Source organism: Doryrhamphus excisus, linkage group LG3, assembly GCF_037039965.1.
Source record: "Doryrhamphus excisus strain RoL-2023G ecotype Guam linkage group LG3, RoL_Dexc_Guam_v1.1, whole genome shotgun sequence".
Lineage (NCBI taxonomy): Eukaryota > Metazoa > Chordata > Actinopteri > Syngnathiformes > Syngnathidae > Doryrhamphus > Doryrhamphus excisus.
The window spans coordinates 15601372-15628962 of NC_136359.1; the positions used below are offsets into that span (position 1 = coordinate 15601372).

The 27591-nt window shown below is 40.8% G+C and overlaps 2 protein-coding genes across 9 annotated transcripts; one reads left to right on the forward strand and one right to left on the reverse strand.

The window, feature by feature from the left end:
• Positions 1 to 118: 118 nt before the first annotated feature.
• On the reverse strand, positions 119 to 8984 carry polk (polymerase (DNA directed) kappa). Of its 3 annotated transcripts, none has more exons than XM_078789739.1 (15): positions 7023 to 7331; positions 6629 to 6748; positions 6394 to 6546; positions 5197 to 5328; positions 4940 to 5090; positions 4641 to 4856; positions 4107 to 4231; positions 3962 to 3979; positions 3813 to 3871; positions 3693 to 3725; positions 3527 to 3623; positions 2973 to 3144; positions 1378 to 2292; positions 443 to 491; positions 119 to 372 (listed from the first exon to the last, which is right to left on the reverse strand). In XM_078789739.1, exons 1-15 carry the CDS (start codon positions 7158 to 7160, stop codon positions 300 to 302), a joined length of 2451 nt encoding a protein of 816 aa, XP_078645865.1. In that variant the 5' UTR covers positions 7161 to 7331; the 3' UTR covers positions 119 to 299. The 3 variants fall into 3 exon arrangements, with proteins under 3 accessions (XP_078645865.1, XP_057925840.2, XP_078645864.1); XM_058069857.2 differs by adding an exon at positions 8869 to 8984 and having other exon boundaries at positions 120 to 372; positions 3813 to 3979; positions 7023 to 7224; XM_078789738.1 differs by having other exon boundaries at positions 120 to 372; positions 3813 to 3979.
• Positions 8739 to 27537, forward strand: LOC131127709 (ceramide transfer protein-like). 6 transcript variants are annotated; one of them, XM_078789741.1, is made up of 18 exons: positions 8739 to 9446; positions 9528 to 9662; positions 12399 to 12515; positions 16504 to 16611; positions 16683 to 16821; positions 17982 to 18065; positions 18176 to 18333; positions 20688 to 20780; positions 20893 to 20979; positions 21288 to 21380; positions 21589 to 21666; positions 22608 to 22703; positions 22864 to 22996; positions 23073 to 23143; positions 25249 to 25377; positions 25456 to 25585; positions 25854 to 25984; positions 26888 to 27537. In XM_078789741.1, the coding sequence occupies exons 1-17, from the start codon at positions 9357 to 9359 to the stop codon at positions 25979 to 25981; spliced, it is 1869 nt and encodes a 622-aa protein (XP_078645867.1). In that variant the 5' UTR covers positions 8739 to 9356; the 3' UTR covers positions 25982 to 25984; positions 26888 to 27537. The 6 variants fall into 6 exon arrangements, with proteins under 6 accessions (XP_078645867.1, XP_057925842.1, XP_057925841.1 ...); XM_058069859.2 differs by having other exon boundaries at positions 8740 to 9446; positions 17985 to 18065; positions 26198 to 27537; XM_058069858.2 differs by having other exon boundaries at positions 8741 to 9446; positions 26198 to 27537.
• The last annotated feature ends 54 nt before the right edge of the window (positions 27538 to 27591 follow it).

Below are 27591 nucleotides of genomic sequence, written 5' to 3' on the forward strand. Positions count from 1 at the left end.
GACATTCATTTATTGTTTAACATGATAAAAAAACACAAAAATATTTCAAAAATAGCATGTAATAAATATAATTATCATACATTTTTTCATCAATTCTTCAGAAATCATGTAATGACATTAACACACACTACATGGTTCTAAAATATGTCCATTGTTTTGATATGAATGCTGTCAGTGCAAATGCTTATTTTAAAATCTGATTCCAACAGTTGACTATCAATTATTTGGGAGACTGAGTGGCGAAATGCTTTTTCCAGCTGCTTTATCTTAAATAAAATAACAATGCACCTGGGAGAATGTCACCTGAAAAACCTGTCAATGGTGTTGAGACCTTTGGCCTTTTTGGCAGCCAATGCTGAAGTTGAGTCGTGCCTGGAAGTGATATGATCATACATCAATAATCGTGTTATAAATTGACATGCTTTTCAATATTTGATTTTACCTTTTAGTTTTACCCCTTCCCGTTTGCCTCGGCAGAAGGACAGTTTTGTCTGAAAACACAAAAAGTCAATACCTTATTTTCCTATCTTGAAAAAAAAAAAGACATCTATCCATTGAGTACCAACAGCACCACTTAAGAGAGATAGAGCGCAATTTCTAGTGTAGTTTGTTCAAGAGGAAGCTGTGGTGCTCAGACTGGCTTCATTATAGGAAAGAAAAAGCGATTTGGACAATTCCAAGGCTAGGGCAAAGAAATCCCTGCTGGTGAAATAAGGTCTGTTTTCTCGGTAGAAATCAATACCTCACAGTGCCTCACATAATGTGGCTGGCTGTAAATAAGAAGGCCACAGTAGCTTGGCAAATAGACATATGACGACAACAGAAATTATATTTGTACATTTACATACAGACACTGCAAAAAAAAAAAAACAATGCATAGGAATCATAAACATCTCCCAAGTTTGGGATGGCACAAAACGCTTGGTTTCAAACACATCAGTGCTGGATTGTGGTAAAACTGCCCCTTTGTGATGTCACAGAGGGTCGGACTTCCTTATATGGGCGTAGTTGTAAGGTAGATAAACTCTCTGCCCTCCACCAAGCTCTGCTACTTAGTTTACGAAACAAGCTCAGGCAGAAGTTATTGTATTTGGTGATTCCCAGCAAGAGAAAAATATTTTCATCTGTCAATGGCATTTTACACGGGACTGTTTTTGTGAACATGAACGTGAAATATCCGCCAAAGTGTTGCTGGAGCCAGCTGAAGCAAGCTGCAGGTTTCACCAAGCAGTTGCTTAGGTAGATTGAAAAGTAGACGGGAGAGTGTGTACAAATGTTATTTAAACTTGTATAGTTAATCAAGGTTTATAAAGGTTTATATATGGGGACACCACAGCATATTTCCAGTGAAACCCAATTAAAAAAAAAAGCACTCACCAATCACATTGCTCTTTACAGCTTCGACGGAGGGTGGCTTTCCCAGCTCATGCAGCACTTCCTGGTTTAGGCAGAGGTCAACGTGACGATTGAATATAGTGAGGTCAATTGTGTCCTGGGTCAGCTGACAAACCGGGCAGATGAGGACGGGACCTTCATCAAGAGATGACTGAGGCTGCTGCGAGGTCATTGTTTCACTCTCGCCATTGATCAACGCCACCGCCTGAGTGGAATTATTTGTCACCTGGTGTTGTCTGTTTAGCTCGACTTGTCCATTGCCGTTTATCTTGTCATTATGCATCTCAACCTCTGAATCTGACTTCAAATGAGAAACGTGGAGCTCTTTAGGCTCTATGGAAACATTAATGAGACACTGGTCCACATGGCTGTTGAAGACATTCAAGTCATCTGTGCTCACCTGCCTGAAGCACACAGGACAGGTGAGACTGTCCAATGCAGAGCCTGATGTGGATACTCGAGCCTCTGAGGTGCCATCAATTTCTACAAAATGCAACAAGGTGCTCTTTGGCTCCTCCCTCTTTGTTGATGACTCTGCCCTTTTATTGATATCAGCATCTGCGAGTGTTACCGTGGCTACGGTCGCGTTTTCTTGTTCCTGTGTGCAAACCTGGAGCTTCAGTCTCTTAGCATGAGCTCTTTGGAAGAAAGACTGCTGAGGTCTTTCTGCAGTCTGGTGCTCCTGTAAGCGCTTTTTCTTTATTGGCCAGGGAATTTCCTCTTCAGTCTGACATGTCTGTGCTGTGAGAGGACAAGAGAAATGATCCCCTTCCAAGTCTTGATGTATTTCCTGGGTGTAGCCCCGAGCGTCTGCTTTGCCAGGCTGGAGGAAACCAATGATGCTCTTCTGCTGGTGCCTTTTATCATCCGAGGTGACAAAGGCGGAGATACGAACACCTGCAGAACACAAGATCGTTATCCTCAGGACATGCTGGGTAAATAACAAAGTAAACTTAATACAAATCATTCTAAAGAATGTTTTCCTTCTTTATAAATCAATTTAATTTTAATGTAATTTGTCTGGGTACATGAAGGGTTGAAGACTGTCATTTCACACCCACTTTCAAACCAGATTTGTTCCAGATTTTGACATTGTAGAAGAAAAAATAGAGAAACACAAGTATGTACTTATGTGTCATGCTTATACTAAATTATTATACGTTATTAGTATTTATATTAAATTTACAAACGTATGAGTGGATATAGGGTAAAAAGCTGGTAAACCAAGCTTCATCAGCATCCAGACTGAAGTTGGTGTACATTCATTTTTAACACAGGAAATCTAATTTAACATTTACATACGCTTACTGTATAACTCTATCCAATTGTATCAGTTTTGAACAGAATATAATGTATGTGTGCTGTGTATATAAAGGCCCAATAATTTGTCAAATCCGGTTTAATCTGGATTTGATCTAGATTGTTCATTTTGTAGACATTCTAATTTCCACGGAAAATGTAATTGACACATTCGAACACTTGGATTTCTGTAAATATGATCAGTTTTGATTAGCTGAGGTGACAAATGTCCAAACCTTGGCAAAGTACTCTGGTAATACAATACAGTATCTAGTTACCCATGAGCCTCAGTCTGAGTGGCTGTGGACTTTCATTGTCTATTTCAGTCTTCAGTAGGTCTTTGGCTGCAGCAAAGATCTCATCCGCAGTAGCGACGCCACACGCCAGCGTCACTGCCCTGGTTTTAACTTCAAAATTCACATTCTTCAGCTTCAGTGTGACGTTTTTACCCTTTGGAAGAGTTAAGAGGACATAGTTCATAGGAATATAATTATATGCACACTGCAAAATAACAGTTATGGGATCATCTCCCTGGGAGAAATTTCTAAGGCTTGACAGTTGGCTCCTGCTGTCTCCTTAATGGCTCTCCATTTCCTGTTGCTATCAAGACGACATCAGGACTGAGGCAGGAGGTTGATAGCCATGGCAAACCACCAAAGTCTTCCTTTATCAATTTGAAACACGCTGACGTACTTATATAAGACCCAGGTTCTATTTCAGTTTAATTTAGTACCTTTGATAATCATTTATTGATGTATGATAGATGAGAGGTTGTGTCACGTTCACAAATCATTCCATGCGTGAAGTATAAAGCTTAGTTGAAGTTCATTACCTTGAGATCTTCTCTCTTTAGGTCTTGTGCCAAGTCTTCACACAGTTCTCTGCACAAGGAGAACTGCTCCTCAGGCCTGTTTAGTTCTTTAAATGTTCTGACAACGACCACAAGCGAGTAAGTGGGGTACATGAGTAAAATTCCTCTCACGGTGCAAACATACTACCTCTCTGTGCTCATGCTTTTCCTTTCTTCACTCCTGTAAAACATCAGAGATGAGTATCGTTCATTGTCTAAATATATATTGAAGACTTTCAGAGCAAGGAAGATGTGTGGATTCAAGTACCTGACGATGTAGGTGGAGCCCAAACCAAGGGAAACCTGCATGAAGTGATGCCAGGCTGTCTCCGAGAACAACAAAGACAACAACGCCATCTGTTGACCAAGATGAGCACAGCTACTGATGCTCAGAGCATTCAGCATCTTCTCACTCACCTTCCCTATGCCTGACACCTGTAGAAAAAAAACATATTCTGACCTCAAATCACACCAGTAAACATACATTATTTCACATATCTATCCATAATAATTCACAAGTATCACTAAAGTCTGTGTTTATGTCAACTGAAATGTGGTGTACTTTGCGAACTGGGAGGTTCTGGATGAAGTCCATGACAGCCTCTCTGGTGGACGGCAGTCTGTACTGTCCATTGGGCTTGTTCTTGTCACTACACACCTTGGCCAGCATCATGTTTGGAGCAATGCCTGGATGAAAAAGGAAGCATGAATGAATATTATTAAGTGAACAGCTGGTAAAACAAAAACATTGATACTAACGCAGTAGCAGATGTAGCATATATTTATGGTGTATCATGAGTGTATCCCAGCCGAATTTGGTAAGAGGCACTCTATTTCACGCTAATATATGTGTATTTGCACAATTATTAATGTTATGTATTGTATACTGTATGTCTTTATCATCCATCCAGCTTCCACACCGTATGTCCTTGTCGCAGGTAATTCATAGAGAAGCTTGAGCCTATCTGCATTTCACTAATATAATAAAAAATATTTTCCCGAGTTCCACTTGATGAAAAGAACCCATGGACCACCAGTGGTCGTCTTACCACAGTTTGCCAAACAGTGAAACAATTACATCTTGCTTTTCTCTCACCTGCACTGGCAGTCAGCATAGTCTTCTGCTCAATGCGGAAGCGCATCTCCCTGACAGCCTCCTCAACAGACGTCCCAAAAATTTCAGTGGCATGAGGCATTGCATCACTTGCTTCAGAGCCAGACAAGAACTCGGAAGAACTTGGGCTGTCTTCAAACAGCACAGGGGAAAAGCTTTTCAACTCTGATTCATGGTGGTGCTCAAGTTGACCTTCACCTTTAAAAAGAAGATATATTTCTTTCACAAAGACACACCGCATTTCTTAATTAATTGCAATTTCAGAATATTTAAATTCTTACCTGTCGCAGTGCTGCTGGAGCGGTAGCAATATGTCCGTGACGCCTCTGGCCAGCTCTTCCTCTGTTGCAGATGCTCTGTAAAGTCCAGATAGGCTTCATCCAGGCTCACAGGCTGGAAATTAGGATCATAATATGCAAATATCTGCCTGATCTAAAAAAGGGATAGAAACACAATGAACAGGCAATTAACTCCAAGAAAGCTGAATGAAAAGTCTATCATAAGCAGGCCTATGCTTATGTTGCAGTGTCTCGCTCACCTCATTGCTCACTGATTTGTATTTATTGAAATTGCATGGAACAATGATTAAGTTGGGGCAGAGTTTTTTGGCTATGAATCCAGGCATGGCGGCTCGAACACCATACTTCCTGGCATGGTAGTTGGACGTTGACTGTAAAAGGACAATCAGAGAATACGCATGATAAAACATAACTGACAAGATATATTTTAGGACCATTTTCAAAATCAAATGAGATCCAACACACAGTTTTTTAAATAAAATAATTACATGTTTTGATTAAGACTGTGAGAGGAATATTCCTGGGCCGCATGGTGTGGCGAAGTGGTTCGCATGTTGGCCACACAATAAGGAGATTGTGAGGATCTGGGTTTGAATCTCCGGTTGGGCATCTCTGTGTGGAGTTTGCATGTTTCCCCTGTGTGTGTGTTGATTTTCTCCGGGTTCTCTGGTTTCCTCCCACATTCCAAAAACATATTCGATTAATTGCAGAGTCTAAATTATCCACAGGTATGAATGTGGGTGTGAATAATTGTTTTTTCTATATGCACCCTGTGATTGGCTGGCAACCAGTAAGTCAGCTGGAACAGGCTCCAGCATATCATGTGACCCTGATGAGGACAAGCGGCATAGAAAACGAATGGATGGAGAAGTATTCACTAATCTATGTGGTTCTCATTGTGGTTGTAGTTTGCAATATAACTTCATTATTTTATGCTATTTTATGTTTCACAATACTGTAAACCACAACATTATTACATGACTACCTCTCTGACATTGTCAATCAAAACAGAACATCATCTTTATGAACTGTTGATAGCAACCTTACATTGTGCATGTGGCCATAACATTGTATTCAAATATTCAAATATAAAGCATACATCATATATGACCTTATTGTATATCTGACTCACTAATAATATACTAGTATTGCTTCTAACACTCACCCAGTCACTTTATTATGTACACCTGCATTATATACATACGTATAAGGAGCAATGCAATACAATAGCTACATATAACAGAAGTGTTTTGACTGATGTCATCATTTAACATTATTTTGATGTAGAGCTGCACTGCATGCTGCTGAGAAGCTATTTGAGAGGCATTTTTATGTACATTTGTTCAATTATTACTTGTTTGAGACATTCAGCTTCTGTATTGAATCTCCAATGAAGAAGCAGTGTGAAGGATCATATTAATACTCCTTTAACCAACCAGCATGCTCATGGATCCTACAGCCATGGGCTTGTCCTTCAGTTCAGGACAGTCTCTCATCTCCACTGCAGCATAGAAAGCGTCCATGTCCACATGCACAATCACACGGCTTAGATCACGACTTTTCTCCAGTTCAGAGCCCACCCTCTCCACCTAGTGAGAGTATCAATGTGATACTTACAATCCATATAATCTGCGAAAATCAAAGGTGATTAACAAATATTTTCCGACATACCTGAGATTGTGCTTTCTTTAACTGTTGTTCTGTGATTTGTGTCTTGTGAAGCATCATTTTCTCAATGCGCTGGTTCACCTGCTGCTCTCTTCTAAGCTCATTCTCATAAAACTTAGATCCCTTCAAAGGAAGGTCAAGGACACAAAGCATTAGCAAGATCCATCATGATAACTTACAATAGTACATCTTTTCAGGGCTATACATCACTGCATTGAGGAGATGAGATTTTTACACAAGGCTGAACACAATGGAAAGCTCATCTGAAAACTGTTCACAGTACCATAATAATAAAACATTTGTACTCCCCTGTGCAGCATTTCTATGCTATTGATATTGCTAGGTAGAAGGCTGCCAGTGTTAAAACAAGCCCAACTGGTTCATTTAACTAACTAACCTTTGATGACTCCATGATGATCTTGTTGATTTTGTCCCGGTCAAGACCCTCCATACCAGCTTTGTTGTCGTTGAGGGCCATTCTGGAGAGAAACCCCTCTCCTCCTTTAGCGGATGCATTTTCCATGCCATTTTCCATCCTAATTATCTGACCAGCGGTGTGGAATTAGTTTCCTCCAGCAATAACGATCTTGTTGAAAAAGCTGCGAAAAGTCATAGCTATGCATGTCATTATAAACATATTTAGAATTAAATTGTTTAAAAGTAAGCAACTACTGTCGAAATCACTGGTAAGCGACCAGTAAAGCTGTCCAAATACTGTATTTGAAATATGAGCGAATCTTTGGCGCCGGGTTTGGCGCACTTCCGGGTTCAAAACTAGCACCGGAAATGTAACCCTTTCTTTTCCGTTACACACGTCATAATTTGTATTCTTTTTTTGCGTTTTAGTCTTTGCTTGTAAAATACTTTAAATAATGGGTTCTTGTGTTTGAACAAAATTAATTAATCAAATAGATACAATTCGAAACTACATTCACTTCAATTTGGTTATGTTGACCGATAAACTATAAATCTTCTTGTGTAGAACACTTCACATTCACTTTAGGTGACATTTGAAGCGTAGAGAGATTTGAAACTTCAAATTGGAAAAATTTTAAGTTGGACGAGCCAGCACGTAAACTGGAAATGAACAGGACTGTCAACTCAAAAAACTATTTCCGTAGTACGTATTGCACGGGTTTGACTGCCATGATGGTAAGCAGAATCCAGAAAAAATGCACTGTAAACCCTTTACTGTGTTCCCCAACTGCTCTGCGAATTGTTCTAATGGAGTATCCAAAGGACCAGAAGTGTCATTTTTTAAGTTAAACAAAAACAAAGACAAGCATGCTCGAGTATGTGTGATAAAAATGTTATAGATTTCTAACACTGGTTATAAATAAACAGTGGACTCAAGACTTACAGTGTCCTCACACACAATAAAGCTTTAAGCTACTTTGTTTCTCTCGGTGATTAGTTGAATTAATGACAAATCAGTGGTAATGATTATTTAGGTTATAGTCTATCAAATGTATTAACAATTTAATTATTATTATCATTATTATAATGTTTTATTTTGTATGTTGATTGCGTTGGTAATACTCAAGGAAATGAAAAGTTACTGTTGTGCGCTTAGACCCGCCCACCTCTCTTGCTAACCATCATGGCAGACTTTCTTCTCCATGGCGTAAACTATGGTCCTGGGACAGTCCTTGCTCCGGAGTGTCCACCTTGAACACATTAGCGTATCGAGTAATAGTGGTGTTTTGCACAACATTAACATTTTAGATGTTCAATCGGCAAACATTCAGGGCACTGTTTTTACAATACATCTGTTTTAAACAATACGTTTCTAATAACAGTACATCCATAAGTGATTTTCAAAACAACGTATGAATGCTTTCATGTTATTTCTGATTAGAAAACGTGGATATGTGCGCTTATCAGCATTTTATTTTGCGAAATCAATTGTGTGATGTATTCCATTGTAACTTGATGCGTGTTCAAATAAAATTCAACAATTACCATTACCATATTATATATTTTTAGATGTTGTAAACTGCGACTGTGGTACCTTTCGCCAGTGTTACAACCGTCGATACACAACGGGATTAGCTTTTAAATTGAAAGAAACTAGTTTCACTTTTCCGGTAGATATTACTACGGGCTTGACGGTTCTTCCCTTCAGGTACACATACACAGTAAAGCGTGGCTGCGGCTCCTCCCCCGCGACCCAAATGACAAGCTAGTGGTGAGTCCTTCGCTATTGCTAACTAAACCGCGGAAATAAAGCAGCAACTGCTGACCCTTTCATCGTCCTTTGTAGCTTGATAGTTGAACATATCGTCACAGTGGATACGCGCAGGCCCTTTTTAATTGGCCGTTCTTTCAGTAGCAAGTCCAGTGCAGCCGGGGCGGGAACAGGCGCAATCACAAGTTAGGAGAGAAGTTAACATTTCACGCCAGTTTATTTGACAGCTAACTGTTACCGCTAACTAGCTCCTGTCGTTGCTCGTCGGCTTAGATTCAAAACAAAGCCAGCAAAAGCGAGAAGTTGAGATTGTACAGTGACAGTTTTCTTTTTTTTTACCCTACCATACTCCGCTGATCTTTAAACGATAACAGACAGATAACGTTTCACTGCTGACGGAAGGCTAACTTTGTGTTTATTTCAAAGCGGTCAGCAGGTTGCGTCTTGGTTCTGCTACGTGGAGGAGATAATCTAGTTAGTATCGAGCGAGAGGCAGCTCTGTCCATAAAACACACTAGAGTTTCATTTCAATATTGGATTTAAATGTCCGAAAAAAGCTCATCGTCCGGTTCAGATGAAGATGTGGACCCAGAATCCGGACAACCTGTGGAGCTGGGTGGCGTTTTGAGCAAGGTAATTTATAGTTTAGATAAATCCCGCATGCACGTCATGATATCAAGCTGCAAGGTAACCGTACCAGCTGTTTGTTTACAGTGGACCAATTACATCCATGGGTGGCAGGACCGATGGGTTGTGCTGAAGAACAATACTTTGAGCTACTACAAGTCTGAAGATGAAAGGGAATATGGCTGCAGGGGATCATTGTGCCTCAGCAAGGCTGTCATCACGGTAAGTCTGCTTTTAAAACTTAATACATTCGGTGGTCTTGCTGCAGGAATGAACACATTTAATGCTATAGTGTTGCAGTAGATGTGCTTTGATTCTGTCTTTGCCTGTTCCCAGCATGCAGTTATTCCTTCAACCATTTGTCAAGATAGGGAGGTAAAGATTAACTTGTTATTCAGATTTGTATTAAGATATAGGGCAGGATATACACCAGCAGTTAAGCACACCAAAGCCGTCCTGCCCCAGCAGTCAGTGAAGCACAAGCCCCCTCTGTTCCAAGGCAAGTTATTTTACACACAACTTGGATTCAGCGTTCCTTGTTGTAATGTAATCTTTGACTGCATATTTTTGACACGCTGCCTGTATTTTCGCCTGATACAGGCTTCCAATTTTTCCAGATAATTCCACACCCTAGTTAAATATTTACTTTTTCCCTGAGCATTCTACCACACAGCACAAAGGCCAAACAATTGGTTTTACTGTGATTAGTGAAATAGGATTAAACGGCCCACATCTGAATTAGGATCACAACATGAAATGTTTGTTAGTCTTGCAGACCTTCCTACTGTTTCGTAAGTAAAAAAAAAAAAAAAGATTAAGTAAGAATGTTGTTTGGCTCTAATGCACGGGTTAGCCATGTTCCATGACCCACACAGACATGTAAATATACATTTGTGCAGTGTCGTTGCTGTCGAGGGAGACTGTGGCATGTGTCCCCAGGAACATAGAAACAAGTGTTTGCTGCTCTCCCTGCTCTAGTCAATGTTCATTAGGTGCAAACTGACACCAGAATGTCTCTGTATAGAAGCAAATTGCACAAGAAATATGATCCTCTGACCAATCCCGCCATGCACTGTTGGAAGTCATATCGGTAGACACTGCTTTCATGCTGCCCATAAGAAAGAAGCTAATGTGTTTTGTTTGTTTTTTAGTGAGCAATATTAGGCCAAAACAACTCAACCAGCTTCAGTGAGCCTTTGAAGCCAGGCAGATACCTTTGGTCCGCCAAATATTTAGTTTTTCCACTTGTGTTATTTGTGGAGAAAGTGTTTTCCAAGGTGAACCAGACCCGACCATGATAAAAGGTGTAAGTAGGATTCCTTCTTTATACACAGACTATTTTGGAGCATGGAAAACCTGTTCCGGACCTTCTAGATACACGATTTAGCAGTATTAGAACCCTCTTAACATGAAATAACACCCATATAGACACCTTTACAGTAGTATTGCTCAAAATGATAGATATAATCAGAGGAAATAAGCCATTTAAGACTTGCATAAAACTCCTGCTCGTGTGTGTTGAAAAAAATGTGTTTTGGATGTGTGGCGAACAGGAAGTGATATCGGGGGTTCAAAATTAAGTTGTAGCTTGTCATGGGTTACGGTCGCAACAGTAGCTTGTGTTTTTATTATGGTTACGATCATTATGTTTCTTATGTGATTATATGATTGTGCCTGTTGTGAGATAATTCATACCTGCAATCAAAGCCTGAATGGCGCATGTATGTTTCACTGAATATTACATATCACAATATGAATGTGTCTTCTTCCTCACTTATTTGTAATTATACAGCAGTTCTAAAGTTGCTTTCACCATTGTTAATAATGGCCAAATGATGCAGCTGCAGTTTAAAGCTGTCTGTTAAAATCATTTAATCGTTAATATCTTTGCTTGGTACTTGATCATGCATTACGCTTTGGCTAATATCCCAACTCTACTTCAGGATGCCTCAGTCTTGTGTACAGAAAACACTCTTGGAGCTCAGCAGTACAGCAGTGCTTGCTCAAGGAGAACAAGAATGTTCTCGGAAGATTGAAGAGGTATAAAGTGGACAGTAAAAGCACGGTTTATGGGCTGTGTCTGATACAACTCGGTTGGATCCTCAGAACCTGAAATGGCATCATGGCTGGATGCACTAGAGGTTCCTACTGTGCACAAATCAGAGTTATACCTGCAGTTGTGCCTGCTGCTCATGGATATTTATCGCTTCCTTTTAGCACAGCATGGATTAGAGGGACTGTGGATACAACTATTCAGATTCAGGGTTTCTGCCTTGAGTCAGGCTGTATGTTGCAAATGTCAGCCAGCAAAAGAGCATGTGAGTGCTATTTGAGCAAATCTAGTTAAACGTGGACAACGTGAGGTCGTGTCAGCTGACAGCCGTGTCATCGTGGGACGCAAGGCGATTGCAGTTAACTCTTTTTTTGTCTTCTATTAGCAGTCTGCAGAGCGGAGATCTTGCCAGCTGAATGCAACAGTCAAATTCCAGTCTCGGAGGAAACGGTGGAATTCTGTTCACGTGCATATGTTTGGTCAAGTGCCTTGTACGCGCTGTGTCTAGAGGTGGGTGGGGCACATTGCAGAATGGGGGAGTGAAATAGTTTAAAGATTTTGGATGATTGCAGGAGGTGAGGTTGTGACAACCTTGGGTTGAAGAGAAAGGCAGGCTCCTGGTTGTTTAGTTACGCTTGTTGAAGGTTGCATCCAGTGAAATAAGCCATCAGGTTTTAATTAACATTCTTGTTTATTTTTTGGCAAAGTCTACAGCAATGGGATCCACATGTGCCCTGAATGTGTCCTTGCGAGGCAGCCATTGTCATAAAAGACCAAGTTTAGATACATCACTGCAAAAAGCAATAACTGAAAAGTTCCATTGATGCTTTTTGCCACAGGATATCTGATCTTGTTGAAAAGAGTTCCTGACCTTTCCTCCCATTTGTTTCCATCTCTCTCTGCAGCCCCATGAGTTTGACGAGTGTCGTTTTGACATCAGTGTCAACGACAGCGTTTGGTACCTCCGAGCAGAAGACCCTGAGCACAGACTCCAGTGGATTGAGTCCATTGAGTTACACAAGGTGAGCAGAAAAAGGCGCACACTCTTAACATTTCTGTACTTGATCTGTACTTGCATTGTTTGGTTGCCTAGTACTACATACATCCACTTTTATTACATGCACGCATCCAAAAGGATAATAATGTTCAGATTTACCAAATCCGTTATGTGAGCTTTAGAGGGTTTGGCAAGCATGTTTGTGCCGCCAAGCAAATTCAATTAATACAGATACTTTTTTTGGCCTCGATCAACAACAAGTCAGGAGCTTTGACAAGAAGCGAAGGAGATATTCTCCTGTCATTGTGAGTCATCACCCGAGAGCATAACAAATATGATATTTGCTCTATGTTCCAGTTGCAATATTCATATTTTTTCTATTACTCATAATCGGTCTGGGGGCCTGGTTGTATGAATTCACTGAGCTGGGTGTGGCAGAGCAGAGACACACATCCACAATCCCTATTTCTGCCTCTCCTTTTCCCTGGGAATGTAAAGAATGGATGTGTGTGAGGTGTGGGTATCCCCCGTCATGATAGTCCGTGCAGCTGCTCACTCTGTAGGGGTATCTAGTAGTTATTAAAAGTCTGCCAACATTAGTGTTGTAAAGCATGTTGTCATTGCTGACTCGGGCTATGCCGTGGCCCTCATCTCAGTCTCATACTAAAGCTGTCCTATCTAGTCTTTGATCATGAAGTAGGATGAGAGGCAAATGTCTTATAGGACAAGCTGAACAGTCCAGTTGCGATTGATTCAATACTGTAAGTATTATTTTATATTCACACACACATTGTATAGTGTCATTCAGAGTTGGCGAAATGCCTGGTGGGATACATTGTGGTTGTCTACAACATCTAGCTGGATTTTAGGAAACAGATATTTTTGCTCCGGTTGTATTGAAATAAAAATTATATATATTTACATGTAGTTAATGTCAGCTTTACTTCCATTTTGTTCATCTTGGTGGGTGTGCATGTACACATCTGTGGCTTCTTTATTGTCTGAACCACCTGAAGGCAACATGTTTCAGAAGGACCACTAAAAAAAGCACCACATGTAAAAGTGGCCGCTGTTTTGTGAATTCTCATCAGGTCGGCTTCACTGGTCGTTCATTGCTGATTTTCGGCATGCCAGTTCAGTGTGAGTGACCTCAGGTCTTTGGTCCATTAGTGGCGGTGTGAGAGTATTCAAAGGTTATGTTTGGACTGTGCCCTGCAGTAACCTCAGCATGCTAATGGATTATTACCTGCAGGCTGGTGATACGTGTCTGTACTGCCCCCAGTTGGGCAAAAAAAAGACTTGCGTTATATTTCCCTATTGGTAATGGTATTCAGTATGAAAATCTTTCCATTGTACTTACTACTATAGCCTTTTTTTAAAATCCTAATACTGTGTCCGCAAATATTTGTGTATTTTACTAATTTAGCATGAGATCATTTACATTACCTTTGAAGTGTACAAGCTTTAATATCAATGTTTACAGGCACACAAGTCAGTCTTTTATAAGCCAAATTTAGAGGTTTGGTGTTGAACAAACCACTTTTGGTTAGGTTGACTTTACAAGTGGGAGTGTTTGTGTTGGTTGTGTGAAAAGTTGCTCTCAATGAGGCTACTTCAAGAGCAGCTCTCGATGAATAATAAAGCCCTTGTTCTCACAGCAACCAAAATCAAAACTCATCATACCAGCAAGACTGTTCCATTTTGTCATGTTCCAAGGGGTAGAGGAGTAGCAGATTTGTATATGCCCTCCTGCTCCCCTCACAATTTGCCATCACTGCTCCAGGCTGTTTGCTTGTAAGACATTCTTAAGTGGCAAATTGGAACAAGCACAGACAAAAAGAGTGAAACAAGTAAAGCAGAAAAACCTCTGAAATGGTATCCATCCCTGCCTCCCCCATCCTTTCTCTCTAGTCTGCTTCAGTCTAGAGTAGGCTGCATTCATCGCCCACCCATTTGATACATTTTATTACCCTAACAGCACCAGACGGCTCTCATCTTTCTGTCTAATGCATACATGCTTGCAAATGGAATCCCTCCCTGGCTCGTGCTTGTGCACTCGCTCACTCACTGGGTCAGCGATGGATGCTGCACATAAAGATGGGCAGGATGAAATGGTTTCACATATCAGGGTGTGTGGTCTTTTGTGATAAATGTGTGCAGACTAAAAGCTGGGCTGCTTCACTCTTCTGAGGAATTCTTCATTTCAGCTTTCTATGTGTCCTGATGCTGCTCCAGACCAGTGGATGTTTTTTCCTCCCTTTTTGCTGCTATCTCGATGCTTTCTCCATTTAACCAGCTCTACTGAGTCTATTGCTTTTCTTCTGCGCCGCCTCCTCCTCTTGTCGCTGTTCCGCCTGTGAGGTGTGTCCGGGGAAACTGGAGTTCTGGACTTGAGCGTCTGAACTGTCAAAACACACTGGGGTGTGTGTGTTATATGTTGGGGGGACTTCTGTGCCATGTTGAGGCCAGCAAACCACTGGGACTGCAGCAGTGTCCTGCTCTGCTTTGGCTGCTGGGATGGTCGAATGGTGGGCTCATTTCATGCTGGCATGCTGCCTGATAACACACATATTACAGTACTCTTTAAAGTGTGTACCGATATTCTGCATGTACTATTCGCCCTAAACAGTTAGCTATATCAGTACACGCATGTTGCTATTCCCATTGTTAGCATTATTCGCTCAGAAATCTTTCTTAGCCTCAGTCATGTTTATCTTGAATTTTAACTTGCCTTCTGCATGATGGAGTACAAAACAAAAATGAATACTTGCACTTGTAAAGTTACTGGTTTTAAAGGAAATTAATTTTGCCCATCATCGACACTTCTTATGTAAGACTTAAAAGAGGCAGCTCGTATTGGGACCAAAACCCTCCACAAGGTTTTATTGTTTTATATATACGTACTATAACCGTATACATACAAGGTACATGTATCATAACATGTCATACTTAGACATGTCCTTTTTAACTAAATTCCCAATTCAATCCCAGCTTTTTTCCAAATGCATGCCTCTCAGTACCAGACATTTTTGAGCCATTTTTCAAGGCACACAGAATGTGTTGTATAAGGTTAAAACATGGTACCTTCCAAAAGAAACACCAGACTCTCAACTTTCATCAGAAAAAAGCAGTAGAACATGGGTAAGTTTCAGCTTCTTGTATAACAAGTATAATTGTTATTTTAACCATACATATTTAGCCAAAATATTTAAGCAACTATGCCACAACATAAAAAACAACATACTATACCATACAGACTATTTTGTTTATCAAATCAAGAATTCTGTAAGTAGTTATGGACGTTTTGTGTGCTTGTTTCAATCAAGGATTAGCCCAAGTTTTTTCTGCTAATGTGTGTAAATAAAGTGTGAAAGGATCACAATAGCAATTAACAGGTAAAAACATTTTATTTTCTTGGTGTGTTTTTTAGTGTCACTGCCCCTCAATCAATGCACGTCTATGCAAGTTACTTTACATCACAACTTTGCTTTCTGTATATTGCTGTCAGTGGCAGCTAAAATGCAAACATGTGGGCAGATGAGGCATCATTGTTGTCTTGTTGGGGTTGGCTGCTTGCACATACTCTACATTTTTAACACATTGTTGAATGTCAGCAGAGTCGGGGAATCGCGAGCATTTTCATGTTCTTATGACTGATTTCCTACTTTTTGTCTTGTGTGCTAGCTCAAGATTAGACAGAGTAGGCCTTATATCCACCTTGTCTGGTAGCATTTGCTAGTTTTGTGCATGGGTCTGTTTGTTGGTCCCATTGTTTCTTTGTTGTTTGGCTGCGTAGGTGGAGGTTCTGCTCTTGTCCAGCTCAGCATTACTCAGTGCTGCTGACTGCAAGAACTGTTCTACCCCCTCTCTGTCTGCTTTGTGACAGCTCCAGTCTTAGGAAGCACACAGCCGTGTTCATTACTTTTCCTTCGCGTCTCAGTGACTCTCCTTTCGACACTTGTCTTTCTTACTTTTTGTCCTCTCTTGCCTCTGTGTTCTCTCTCATTCTGCAGGCAGAGTCAGGGTATGGGTCAGAATCTAGTCTGAGGCGTCATGGATCCATGTTGTCTCTCACCTCAGCAGCCAGTGCCTTGTCTGCCACGTCCACATCCTCCTTCAAGGTAGGCGCAGGAACATTTACAATTAATTATCCGATGTTTTGAATCCTAACATGGCATTTCTTGCTACTTAGAAGGGTCACAGACTATGTGAGAAGCTAGCAGAAATGGAGACCTTTCGAGACATTCTTTGCAGACAAGTGGACACACTGCAGAAATACTTTGACTCCTGCGCTGACGGTGTCTCCAAAGATGAGTTTCAGAGGGACAGAGGTAATGTTTTGCTTTCATCCAAGGTGCTAATAAGCTTGCTAAGGGCCTTTTATTAATACAAAGTTGAGATGATTTGACATTGATATAAAGACTGATACACGAACACATACAACAGCAGATGCCTGAATGGCTAGAATGCGGCACTGGTCCAAAGAAGGACCCTTATCTGCCTTGCAAGGTGCCTGCCCTAAACAGTGTCCACACTACATATAAACCTAGAATTCATGAATTTACATTAGCGATAGACAGTGCAAGTCCTAAAGATTGACTGGACGATTGTGATCTACGGGTTGGAGACCCATGCCCTAAAGTTTCGTTTGAGACATAATACAGTATTACAGCAATGCAAGGAACAAACTAAAAGTTTGGCAAAAAAAATAGGGGCGTTAACGATGGTAGCTAATTTATTTCATTAATTACATCACCTCTCTGTAAAGACGGCCGACGGAAGCACAGCTTAGTGTCCCCAGAGTCTGATGCTCTTATAACTTTATTCTGATCTGAACATATCAACAGCAGTGCGATTCCAACATAATGCATATATTAATATATATCCGACTCACAAACACTTCTCTTGTCTTCCTCGGAACAATACTTTCACATTGTCACTAGGCAAGTGTGTGATGCATTCACTGTGAAAATCACAATGTTTTAATTATGCGTGTATCTTCTTTTTTTTCTTTCGTGTGTGTGCAGTCAGTATAAACGGAAAGACAACCCCAGAAGCTACATGCTGTAGAAAACATAATGCAGAAATATTAAAGCGTCAGTACTTACCATTAAGAGACGTCTTGAAGTAACCTCTTTTCTTGAGAAACTTTGGAGTGTCCCGTCTCTACTTCCGGATCGAATGTTGTTCATTTATTTTTGTTCATAAAATACAGAAGAAAATGGGCATAGTGTATCACACATAGTTGCAAATGGCCATTAATCATGATTAATTAATTTGATCGCTGTGATTAATTTGATTAAAATGTGTAATCATTTGACAGCCCTAATATAATGGATTCCAACTTCATGGGTTACTTCCCAAAGAGTGAATCTTGTTAATGTTTTATTCTACCACATTCTTTTGTCAAAGTCCATATTGGTTGTGTTTCCTAAATAACCCATTGATATGATTGGGATTTATAACTTGCATTGACTCCTTATTGATCTAGTAGTGGATGAGGATGAAGATGATTTTCCTGCCACCTCAAAACCAGACGGAGATTATCACAACAATAATGGCAGCAAAGAGAAACGTGAGTATCTCTGTGAAATTGTATGCTTTTGTAAAATTTCTCAAGTTCTGTCACAGTCGCGTCTTGAGGCAGCTGTCACACTGTCTTTTTTTTTTTTGATTCTTGCTTAGTGTTTGCCCCTGCCAGTCCTAAAGGCATCAATGGCATAGACTTCAAGGGGGAGGCCATCACCTTCAAAGCCACCACAGCCGGCATTCTTTCCACTATGTCACACTGCATCGAGCTGATGGTCAAACGGGAGGACAGCTGGCAGAAGAGAATGGACAAGGTACAGAGCTGCTTTACATTCACAGGAACCGACAACGCGACTAAACGGACAAAAGTCTAGTGTCAACTCTGTTTACACTACAACCTACTGTACGCTACACCAACTGCTGGTCTTCACTGTACTGTATATAAATGGTTGTACAGTGGATCCCCTCACATCCGCCATTCATCCTTCATGACTCCCCGAATTTGCAGATATTTGGTTAAAAAAAATCTCTGAAAGCATGGCCTTGTTTCTGCAGAAAACATTGTCAGAATTTATAAATATACAGTAATACAGGTAAAATGTACAGCATACCTGTACCATTATTAGAAACACCATTTTTAGACATTTTTGTCTTTATGCTTCACTGATAAGAATTTTTTCCTGGGTGTCTCAATCACTCAGGGTGGTCTTGGAAGGTTCCCCCTGCAAATATCAGGGATGCACTGTATATGTTATGTGTATGAAGATTTTGGTAAGTAATGCAACTTCACTGATTACAGTGTAAACCCAGGCTCACACTGGATCCCTTGCGGATTTGTCACGGCCGATGGAATCATTCCGGAAGATTGAAATGCCTGTTGTAGGCTCACACCAACGCTGTGAAGTGGAAAAACTGTGATGTGCTAGCAGTAATTTATGCAATAAATATAATTCTCAAAGAATAAGAAATATAAATAATATAGTAATTTACAACATTTGTTTTTCAGAAAGAGCAACGATGCAGACAGAACAGTCCATATTGGCTGAAATGCAGCATTAATTCCAGATCTGTACTGAACAATACAGCTTTCATTTTATATACGTGTATTCTTCCACTTACGTATTCACATATTGAAAACTTTGAGTAGACCTCTTGAAAGACATCCCAGACGAGTGTGGGATGTTACAGCTTCAGAGAGAGGAAACACTAGTGCACGTAAAATGTTGAGTGTCTCATATTTTTGTCCAGAAGTAGCAGTCATTTCCTGAATGGGCGTGTCAGTCGGGGTTGCTCAATAGATGCTACCTGTCGACCTACCTACCTACTTCACTGCTTATGGGGGTGTCGTACAACTTCAGGTCAAAAAATCCGAACTATCCCTTTAAGACAGCAAGCTAATAGGAAAATCATTAAATGGTCAATGTTTTACAAAGGTGAAAGCAGGGCTTCATGGATTTGGCTCTAAAATTTGTTCTAAATCAATGTCTGACCATTTTAGGAATACTCCCACATGCTTCTATATACAGTAAATGCACCTGTTGTTCTTAGTAAGCAACAAGCCACAGTGTGACTTGTGGTGATAAGACATGCATTCATTAGTTTTGCGTGAACCTTTGTGACCTGTGTGTGTGTGTGTCGGTAAAGAAATGCTCTTTGCTCATGTTGTCAAACCAGTTCCTGTGTAATGGCTTGCTGCCCAACCCTAAAAAGTACAAAAGTCGGGAAGTGCTCAGAGCGTCTTCGACTGATCAAGCAAAACTAACTCCCCTTTTATCTGTATGTGGTTTTAAGTGTGCGCGTTAACTGCCGGTGTGGTGTAGGGAAGGAGCACAATCAAAGTGTAGCCATACGGGAGACAGAATCAAAAAATGACTGCTCGGACGTCTTGGTTCACCCTTTGGAAGCCTTCACTACAGCTGCGATCAGAGGCACACAAGTACCAGACGCAACATTGGATACCTTTACAGACCTGCAGCCTCTTCTTCAAAGTAGGTCTCATAGTGGCTGGAGCTAAGAGATTACAGCCGGATGTCCATGTTTGTTCTGTGACAAGTGTCAACACCTTATTCCACACGTTTTTCTCCCATCAGCTTGGTCTGGTTTGGTTTGACAACAGCCATATGCTGATCCCTTAAAGATAGTGTGAAATAAGAGCTGCTTTTTATGTTTCTTTGCTCAGCTGAGGCAACTGTAATTCTACAAGCGTTGGTCCGTATTGACTCTCATTATCAGTTTGAAAACGGCAAAAATACTTTGACTGGTTTCTCAGGTTTTTGTGGTTTTGAAAGCGCCAGCTCATACAGTAATACGCCGTCTTGAGTCAGCCATTGTATTACAGCAGCGTGTTGTTATTTGTAGAACATTTCTCCTCAGTCTTTTCATGTGTGATGGAATGAAACCACTAAACCTGTTGTTGCTGAATTGTATCTGCCTTCTTTTTGTGAAGTCAAGTCAAGCTGATATTTTGATATTTTTGCTAATGGCATGATATATGAAACACCAATTGAAGATATTTTGGCTCTCTTATTTTGCTATATGAGATTGCTGAAACATGTGTATTATTCTATTCTACACCACAGCATGTCAATGAAAACAAAACTGTAACATCTCTAAGAGTATAATCTCATTAGATGTTGTGGTAACTATTATTTTATGTATTTATTTATAGGAACTAGAGAAGAGGAGAAGGGTGGAAGATGCCTACAAGTCTGCTGTGAACGAACTAAAGAAAAAATCCCACTACGGCGGTCCTGACTATGAGGCAAGATGATGCGTTGTTGCGTTGTTGATCAGAAACTATTTTCTGCGACCCTCGTGGTTTGGATGACTCAGGGTTCCCGCATTCCTGAGTACGGTTTGTCCACCCTTTCCAGGAGGGTCCCAACAGTCTGATCAAAGAGGATGAGTTCTTTGACGCAGTGGAGGCTGCACTCGACAGACAAGACAAGATAGAGGAGCAGGTGCGATGACACTTTTTCTTCTACTTTCTCCATGCGTCATCTTTTATTCCCTGCAATTGTGCATCCATTTGTACGTACCCTGGGCCTACTCATGGCAGCCGAATTGTTAGGAATGCAAGGCAAGAGCAGTTGTACCTGTTGGTACTGTACATATTGCATCCAACAGGGGTGACATTGATTAATATACTGTGGGATATGTTGGATTCATTGCCATCAGGGTTTTGCTGGTTGTGTTTTTGCTAGCTGTGCTCACTAATATGTAGAATCTTGTTACTTGTCTGTCTAAATCACATTCTTGTCCTCCTCAGTGCCAGTCAGAGAAGGTCAGGATCCCTCGACTAACTCCAGCTCCCCCAGGCGATGTCTATTCAAGCATCGGCACACACCGATACGCTACCAAGGTTCCATGCTTGTTCCTTCTCATGTTGTTCCATGCCTTTTAAAGCTAATATTTCTCATGTGCTCCACGGCCACATGTAACCCAACTGATCAGTATGTCATGAACTCTTAGCTGAGCAGCTGATGATTGTTTGCTTTGGCTTTTTGCTTTTGGTGCTTCTTTCTCTCTGGTTTATCCTTCCTTCTTTTTCTAATGTCTCTACTGCACAGGCGCATAGTTACTCCTCTTCCCTTTCCTCTGTCGAGCTAGTCAGTGCTTCAGATGACATTCACAGATTCAGCGCTCAGGTACTGTATTTGGTGGCCACTTGCATGTACAAAGGAACACACACACGCATTTCAGTCGGAAGAGAGCTTGAACAGAAAGCAGAAACACTTTTCTGTAATGACAGTTAGGTCATGAACAACGGCATTCTAGTCATTAATAAAAGAGAATCTGGAAAACCCTGCATTAGCAAACACGTTGCATTTTGTAGCTAATGCAATAGTTTGCATCCTTCAGCAGGATAAAGTGTTGAATTATTAATTCAAAAAGGCACTATTCAATGTTTGCTTGACACATTCCCAACAACCTCTGCGATTCCCACCACTGGGTGCCAGCTACGCTATGTACCGTGTACTGTAAGACACTTTCACCAAAACTGCTGAGATCTTTACAAGAATCCTATTTATGTTTTCAAATTGTTCATCGTAGATGAAATGGAAACTATCATTTAATCCTGGATATAACTCGTGTTCCAAGTTGGACAGAATAATGCTGGAGGAGTTGAGCTGTTGCAGAGGTCTGCGTGGGTGTATCTCAGATTCCGATAGCTAATGTCATGTCGATCTTCTTGAGACAGCAGATTAGTTGAGACATAGTCAACTGCACCTTTGCAAGTAGTGCTCCATTTACCTCTAGAATACAGAGGATTCAATTTCTCAATTAATATTATGACAATTTGCAAATTACAATCGGCTTTATTGGCCAAGTATGCTTCCACAAACAAGGAATTTGACGCCGGTTAAATTAGCCCTCACAAAAAAAATAAAACCGTATTCAATTGACTTAAAATTGATAGAACATATCATAAAGAAGACGATTTACCACACTTTTTGTACTAAAGATCAGCATGTTTTTTTTTTTTTTGCGGAATGCCTTCCATTAATGCTGAGCACCGCTTAAGAGTTTGCCTCCTAACCGTCCTGTGAACCACAATGACTGGAATCGATATCCATCTGTCTCTTAGGTGGAAGAGATGGTGCAGAATCATATGACTTACTCCCTCCAGGACGTGGGTGGAGATGCAAACTGGCAGCTGGTGATCGAGGAAGGAGAGATGAAGGTGAGAGACTGTGTAGGAGTCATCTTTCTTGTTTGTTTACCTGGTAACTTACCTAACATTCTGTTTTAGAGATATGACGGATATGAATCTGATATCTGATAATGCTCAATACCCAATTTTGATATATAGCTGGTTGATATTTTTCCACAACATTACCTAGGTGTACAGGAGGGAAGTGGAAGAGAACGGGATTGTGTTAGATCCCCTGAAAGCTACGCATTCTGTCAAAGGGGTGACAGGACATGAGGTGTGCCATTATTTCTGGGACACCGCAGTACGCATGGACTGGGAGAGTAAGTTTGTGTTCACAATCACGTCACGTTTATTTGATGTTTAAAACCCATTACTCATTTAAACTGTCCTCCTCAGCCACAATTGAAAACTTCAATGTCGTGGAAACGCTTTCTGACAACGCCATCATCGTTTATCAGACACACAAGGTAAAGCATTTATTTCTACTCTGCATATCCTGGTGCTTGGCGTTAATAACGGATACTATTAGTGATTTTATTCCATTTACTATAGTGTTAAAATACATGCATGTACTGATGAGCAAGCATAACGTGGATGTTGACTTTGTGGAATATTTCTTTGTAGCTCCTACTGTATGGTTTTCTATGATACAAGTTGGTGGTTGTCATTAATAACTAGCAGGGCTGATCGCATTTTCTACTACATTGTGGATGTGCACATGTACAGTGCATCCGGAAAGTATTCACAGCGCTTCACTTTTTCCACATTTTGTCATGTTACAGCCTCATTCCAAATTGTATTAAATTAATCTCTTACCTGAAAATTCTACACAAAATACTCTATTATGACAATGTGAAAAAGGTTTTTTTTTTACTTTTTTTGAATTTATTAAAAATAGAAAACAAAAAAATCACATTTACATAAGTATTCACAGCCTTTGCCATTAAGCTCAAAATTGAGCTCAGGTGCATCTTTTTTCCACTGATCATCCTTGAGATCTTTCTACAGCTCAATTGGAGTCCACCTGCAGTAAATTCAGTTGATTGGACATGATTTGGAAATATAATAACTGTCTATATAAGGTCCCACAGTTGACTGTGCATGTCAGAGCACAAACACCAAGCATGAAGTCAAAAGAACTGTCTGTAGACCTGCGAGACAGGATTGTCTTGAGGCACAAATCTGGGGAAAGATACAGAAAAATTTCTGCTGCTTTGAAGGTCCCAATGAGCACATTTACACACATGTAAATGTGATTTTTTTTGTTTTCTATTTTTAATAAATTCAAAAAAAGTCAAAAAAATAACCTTTTCACATTGTCATAATGGAGTATTTTGTGTAGAATTTTGAGGTAAGAGATTAATTTAATTCAGTTTGGAATGAGGCTGTAACATGACAAAATGTAGAAAAAGTGAAGCGCTGTGAATACTTTCCGGATGCACTGTACCCATGAGCAAGCATACTGTGGGTGTTGACTATTATTCATTCATTCATTTTCTACCGCTTATCCTCACGAGGGTCGTGGGGGTGCTGGAGCCTATCCCAGCTGTCTTCGGGCGAGAGGCAGGGTACACCCTGGACTGTTCGCCAGCCAATCACAGGGCACATATAGACAAACAACCATTCACACTCACATTCATACCTATGGACAATTTGGAGTCGCCAATTAACCATTAACATGTTTTTGGAATGAGAAAACCCACGCATGCAACATGCAAACTCCACACAGGGTGGAATTGAACTCAGGTCTCGTAGCCGTGAGGCCCGCGTGCTAACCACTCGTCCCCCACCGTACAGCCGACTATTATCCTATGTCTTTGTATGTATAGTATTTACAGTTGTGTTCAAAATACTAACATGAGTAACCAGATCAATCACTGCTTTTGGGGAAACTATGACTACATGGCAAATGATTTAGCAGTAGGTGAAGTAGAGACATAGAAAACCAACACATCCAACATACATGACGTACATCTCCTGAATCTTTGTAATTGAGTAAGCAATTAAAAGGGGTGTGTTCAATTTCATAGCAGTGTAGAATTCAATGAGTTTAATGAGTACATCAAAACACTTAAGGAGGTCATGTTTCCTTATGCTGAAGAGGAAATGCACTTGAATTGGATTTTTTAACAACACAACTCCAAACCCACAAGTAAACAAGCAGCATCTGGGTTCAAAATGAAAGTTATGCAGTGGCCAACACAATGCCTGACAGAAAGGCACAGTCTTAGGCTGATAGAACATTTGTAGGGTGGCATCACATCATATTTTGATCCAGAATACCATGCGCAGTGTTCCTAATGCATGGAATTAAAAACTATGATACAGAATATGACTTTTACTCACATATATTTCTGTATTTTATCCGAGTAGTTGTCACATTCATGAAATGACTCATCCAGCATTCACACTCGTCAAACAAAGCGGACTTGCCTTTTGTGACTACGTCATGAATCATTGTCCAAAGCCTACGAATTCACTTAGGAGTGTTTGCTTCCTTTGACTTTAATGCCCATATAATGAGTGTGTGATTCATTGTAGTTCCAACATTGGCTATGTGTTTGGGTTTCAGAGGGTGTGGCCAGCCTCTCAGAGAGACGTCCTCTATCTATCAGCCATCAGGAAGATTCTAGCGACCAATGAAAATGATCCCGACACCTGGCTGGTCTGCAACTTCTCTGTTGACCATGACAATGCGCTAGTAAGTTCACTGCAAGGCATGGGCATAATTATTTCAATTTGGTTGCCGTGCTCATGCACTGACTTTTTGTCCATCCAGCCCTCAAACCGCTGCGTCCGAGCCAAAATCAACGTTGCCATGATCTGTCAAACTCTGGTCAGCCCACCAGAGGGCGACAAAGAGATCAGCAGGGATAACATCCTGTGTAGGATCACCTATGTTGCCAATGGTGAGTCGCTGCATAGCATTCTGCATACTTTGCCCTTTTAATGACCTTACGTTTAAGTAAGGTCGTATAGAGAAATGCTTATTTTGAATCGCTGATATCAATGTCAACACCTCCAGAATCATAATGATCCACTTATCTGTTTCACTGCGCAACGCTATTTTATAACAGACCAATGCTGAATTTTACTGACTTTGGCGAGACCATCCAGAGACAGTTCTAGGGATCTTTCCTCATTGTGATGGAATGTTTGCTGTGTGTGTGGCCACAGTAAATCCAGGTGGGTGGGCGCCGGCCTCGGTCCTCAGAGCCGTCGCCAAGAGAGAGTATCCTAAGTTCCTCAAACGTTTCACCTCCTACGTCCAGGAGAAGACGACGGGGAAGCCCATCCTCTTCTAAGAGGTAACACCCAGACGTCCTGCTTCGTGCTTTATCTCTAAACAGCTGCAATATACATGTGCTGGGTACCGCTTTCAAGGTACGCCACGGTATGAAAAAGTCACGGTGCACTGCAGCGCACACTACAGGCTTGGGGAAGATTGATGTCTACATCAGCAAATGTAACCGGAGGCCACTATTTTAGGAAATGTGGTACTTTTATCCCTTTTCCTTCAGGATCCAAGCATAAAGACTAAAGGCTGACCCCTATTTCGAAAAACAGCAGCGTGAAGCACGTTCCCCATGTGATACAGTCTGCTCCAGGACGACCCTGAGGTTCCTCCCTTGACCCTTGACCCTTGAACACAAGACACTGGTCGTTTGGCTTTAATCCATCAGTATTTGTCCTTCCAGCTTAACATCTGTGGGTCCTTTTTTATATGTAGAGTCTCTCCCTCGGTGAATTGATTGGTATCTGCTTTTTTTCTAGATTGTTTTTGTACATTTCCGATGAGTATGACATACTTGCTGCGTTTTGGGGGGCTAACTAATATAGCATGACTGCTGCTTGTTTGCTGCTGCTAAAGAGAGTAAGGCGGCATCTCCTCTGGTGACGACCGGCACGGTCTGATGGAGTGGTTTTTCTCTGAGATCTTTCTTTTTCTATAGCGATGTATTGTACAGAGAAACTCGAGTAACTTGACCAAAGTGAGAAATGTGAATTGACTGTTAAACACGCTTGAATTAGATGACAGTGACGTGCCAAGGAAACTTGAAGTCTCATCGACACTTGGACAATACTTTGGGTAGAAGCTGCTGATAATGATTCGTACGGATGCTGTGTTGCAGCTATTTGACCTGCCGTAGCGTCTCTGTAAAGATTCCTCCCTTTATTTCTTTTTATCTTTTTTCCCCCTTAACTTTTAGCCAAACTCAAAGGGAGCGCCGGGAATGTCTCCACCCGTGAACGTCAAATTATTTCTACGTACACAACCTCCTGGAAAAAAACCTTCTAATCGGATATCATCTTGGCCCTAAATATAGCATTCCAACGCTAATATTACATTTCGTGTGTCACACCAGAGTGCACAGTGACTGAGAAGGATGAACTACCCCCAGGGATGCCTTAGACGCCAGCTAGAGCCTGATTATTGTTACTCTACATCGACAACCACCACATGTGCATTTATCAACATTCACTGACTGTGTGTGTGTGTGTGTGTGTGTGTGTGTGTGTGTTTTATGTGTGCGTGTGTGCTCGGGATGGGAGGGTCAGCATTTCACGTCATGATCTTACCTCAAGATTACAATTTTTTTTTGTTTGTTTTTGTCATTAAATTTGATCTGCATCGTCTTCTGATTTAATTATGTCAGGAGGTGGAGCTTAGGAAGGATCTGGGTGTTTGTTTATAAGCTTGACTCCCCGTCTCAGCTGAAGAAGAAAATATTTCCTGTTTTATTCATTTTTGGTATTGTGTCACTAATCCTCACACTTTGTATGTTTCTAAAGTGTTATTATTTGCACTAAATGTAATGCAAGTTGACAATGTTCTGTAAATTAAAATCGCTACACAACACCAATGTGCTGAGGTGGGATTGTTTTCAAAAGAAAAGCGAGACAGTGATAGAAC